Source organism: Magnolia sinica, chromosome 17 (genome assembly GCF_029962835.1).
Source record: "Magnolia sinica isolate HGM2019 chromosome 17, MsV1, whole genome shotgun sequence".
NCBI lineage: Eukaryota > Viridiplantae > Streptophyta > Magnoliopsida > Magnoliales > Magnoliaceae > Magnolia > Magnolia sinica.
Genome location: NC_080589.1, coordinates 43837566 through 43841566, shown reverse-complemented (window position 1 = coordinate 43841566; position 4001 = coordinate 43837566). Strand labels below are relative to the sequence as shown.

General features: G+C 42.5%; 1 protein-coding gene across 1 annotated transcript; it reads left to right on the top strand.

Moving 5' to 3' along the window:
• Window positions 1–432: 432 nt before the first annotated feature.
• Window positions 433–1602, top strand: LOC131230485 (uncharacterized). Its single transcript, XM_058226405.1, has one exon. It carries the CDS (start codon window positions 433–435, stop codon window positions 1600–1602), a length of 1170 nt encoding a protein of 389 aa, XP_058082388.1.
• The last annotated feature ends 2399 nt before the right edge of the window (window positions 1603–4001 follow it).

The following is a 4001-nucleotide window of genomic DNA, read 5'->3' as shown; positions in this document are numbered from 1 at the left end:
AATTCCACAGCCGTGTGAGACTTTCGAAGGGTCTCGGTGCTTCATTTATCTCCCTCATCCCTAAGGTGGCAGGAGCCAACTCTTTCTCCGAATTCAGACCTATTAGCTTGATTGGGAGTCCATGCAAAATCGTTGCTAAAATCCTATCTACTCGGCTTTTGAAAATATTAGGCAACCTCATCTCTTGTAATCAGAGTGCTTTTATAAAAGGAAGACAGATTATAGACGCTGCCCTCATTGCAAATGAAGTTCTCCATTCTTGTCACAGGTCTCATGCGTAAGGGATTTTCTGCAAGTTGGATATAGCTAAAGCTTATGATCACGTTGACTGGAAATTTCTTCTCTATATGCTTCACCGTCGGGGATTTAGGACCAAGTGGAGAAGATAGATGGCTGCTTGCATCGGATCGGCGCACTATTCAATCCTGCTCAATGGGACTCCCAAAGGTTTCTTCAAGAGTTCGCGTGGCCTGCACCAGGGGGACCCCCCTGTCCCCTCTCCTTTTCCTGTTTGTTGCTGATGCGCTGTCATCTATGCTGAACAGAGGTCAAGAAGAAGGTCTCCTGCGGGGTATCCCTATGCCCGGCCTCCCCAACCCTATAACTCACATCCAGTTCACGGATGACACTCTAATATTCCTGGAAGCTTCTGAAGCAAACATTGCTAATCTCCACATATCCCTGCGTTGTTTTGAAGCGGTTTCGGGCCTGAGGATTAACATGTACAAATCTAGGTTGCTGGGGACCAATATTCCCTCTCCCACTCTCCAGGCTTATGCTGATTCTATGGGCTGTAAGGTTGCATCTTTCCCTACTCACTTCCTTGGTCTTCCACTTTGTGTGGGTCGGCCTCTGAATTTCATGTGGGACAAGATCATTAATAAATTTCATAGATTTTTGGCCTCTTGGAAATGCCGCTACTTGTCTTTGGGAGGTCGCCTGACGCTCATCAAAGCAGCACTGTCCAGCCTCCCCCTCTTCTTTATGTCTCTGTTTAGGTGCCCTGCTCAGGTGCTGAAAACTATGGACAAGATCAGGCGGGATTTTCTGTGGTTCAGCAAAGATAATCAGCGGAAGTTCCACCCGCTCGAATGGAGTGAAGTCTGCAAGGTTTTTAGGGGGGGTGGGGCCAGCATCAAGAATCTCAAATCGATGAATTTGGCGTTACTTGGAAAATGGGTCTGGCTATTTGCCTCTGAGAGGGAGGCTCAATGGGTGAAAATAGTCAGAGGAAAGTATGGTGTAGCTCCAGGGGATCTGTGGCCTAAAGCCTTGTCATCATATAAGGCCTCCCATATCTGGAAAGGTATCCTTAGAATCCAGAATCATGTTATCCAGCACAGTTGTTTGGAGTTGGGGAATGGTTCCACAATTTGTTTTTGGGAAGATTCCTGGCTTGGGGAGTTACCGCTCAAGATTCAATTTCCGCTTCTCTATCGTCTGTCTCCGGAAAGGGATATCTGCATCATCAATTGCTACTCGCTCATGGCTGGCCGCATAGTTTGGGACATCAGATGCTTCCGCAATCTCGACGATTCCGAGGCTTTGGAGTTTCAGACTCTTATGGAAAGCCTCCTCAAGGCTTCACCCAATGTTGCTTAGAAGGATAGTCCGTTATGGCAGTTAGAGAAATTTGGATGTTTCTCTTCCAAGTCCCTATATTCCGCTCTCTGCCCTAGGCCCCGCCACGTGTCTGATGCCTCCCCTTTCATCTGGAAATATCCGGTCCCTCCTAAATTCATTTGCTTCATTTGGTTGGCCGGGCATAACAGAATTCTCACAGTGGACAACCTTATTAAGCGAGGCATGCAGATTGTAAATATCTGCCTTTGTTGTATGTCTGCTGCGGAGTCAGTTAACCACTTGCTTGTCCATTGCCCGTTCACGTCTACTATCCGGGACGAGTTTTCTCAAATCTTCTCTGCTAAGTGGTGTGTTCCAGTCTCGGTAACAAGTCTCCTCTCGTCATGGAACGGTTTCAAGTTGGGGAAGCTCGATTCTCTCATTTGGCGCGTGGTGATAATTGCTATATGGTGGTTTGTCTGGGAGGAATGAAACAACCGGTGTTTTGAAAATATTTCTTCAACGTCCTCGAGGGTGGGATCGAGGGTCAAAAACCTAGTGATTGAATGGGCTTCTAATGTAAAAGATTTAAGGTCCTTTGACTTTAGCATTTTGGGTGCCTAGGGGTCGTCTGCTATCTCAGCAGTGGTCCCCTCTTAGGTTTTTATAGGCCTTTTGTTTTCTTTCTCTCCTGCCTTTTCTCCTCTTCTTTGTTTCTTTTCCCTCTCTTTAATGAAGCTCTAGTTATTAAAAAAAAAAAAAAACACAAAATTAAAGCTCACTTCAGACTCCATGCTATTCCATAACTAAGATAAAATCAGGGCATCCCCACACATCCATTATCTGTATTTAGGATCAGATTCCTTTAGTTTAGGATTTGTGAGATACTAATTTTTGAGTGCTAAGAAAAAAATCTCTACATACTTGGCTCATTGAAGAAAATTCTTCCTATTCAACTTGATAGAAGTTATTTATGCATTGGAGGGGCCCTGCATTTACTCAAAAGAGGAGGAATCACCAACTATATTTTTAGGTTCCATAGATGTTCCATAATAAACCTACTAATACACCAATGATAAACATTGATTTTAAACACCAGATCCACACAACTATATGTCCAAGATCACACCACAGAGAAGTTTCTGGCTTAGAATAATTCTAATTCACGTCAAAACCATTCACACATAACATACTACTTTCCAAGTTGGAATATTCTACCAAAAAACTACTTCTCCACAATGAAATAATATAAAAGAGCAGCTTTAAACATCACATCATGAAAAATCAGCAAGTCTTCATTATCCGCCAAGGCATCTGCACTACTTTTTTTTTTTTTTAGTGTTTTCCTTTTATTTGATGAATGACACAAAAAAGCAACATGTTTTTTGCACAAAAAAAGCAATACACTTTCCTTTATGACCCGGTCAGTCCCCTTCGTTTTTGAAAGATTCCCAAACTAAGGTGGACTAGAGAAGATTAGGAGGCTCGAATCATTCCTAACAAAGCTCTGCCATGAAGTCTGGTATAGAAGAAAGAAGAGATAAGAAAAATGATGGAAGGACAGAATGGGTTAGGGCTGCACCCACCCACTCCCTTTCTCTTATATTAAAGTAACAAAAGCAAATATGACAAACATACTCCTAATACAATAAAATTTATGTCCAACATATTTCAAGACTAAAAAAACACTTGGAAACTTGTGAGACATAGGCTCATAACCAAAACGAAGAGGGCCATAGGCCCATACCCATCCCTTAACAAATTTCATTTTTCATATTCCCCCTTTTTGATTGACAATGCAGAATGGTATATGGACACTGGATTCCAGTAATGGAGCAACATTTTTCATGAATTATAGGATAGATATTCCCAAGGCTTTGCACAATATACTCAAGTTCTTAGTGGGGCCAATGGTTTGGTGATCTAGATCATTGATATGTTGCACTCCACCATAGACGGACCTTCCGCCAAAAGTGTCCCTGATTGGAGAATTACATGTGACTTTTTTTTACCTAGTTGAATGTGGAGTGATGCTGTTATGCGTTGTAACCATGTATTCATTGGCCACGAATAGAAAGTTTGGGATCCGTCGAGGAGACAGCAGGGTCATGATCTATCCACGGTGGGATTCAATCAGGCCGATGTTCTGGATTACTGAAACATATGCTCCACTTTTTAGAACTATGCAAAGCCTAAGGTAGTCGTGGATCATGACATTGGTAAGCTGCATTGACAAAAAGCCAGCTGTGTTGGCATCATGAAAGGGGATGTTTTTTTTTTTTTTTTTTCCCTTTCCCACCAATTTATTTATCATGGCATCTGAAGCCATGTGTAGAACCCGATGCCAATGAGGCTCCTCCATCCATGTTCGACTTTTAAAAATGGGGAAATTTCAGTTATACACTTGAATTTGTGCATTAATTACACTAATACACCAA

What these genes read in the sequence shown, in the direction of transcription:
- LOC131230485 (XM_058226405.1), top strand. Translation starts at nt 433, where the DNA reads ATGGGACTCCCAAAGGTTTCTTCAAGAGTTCGCGTGGCCTGCACCAGG.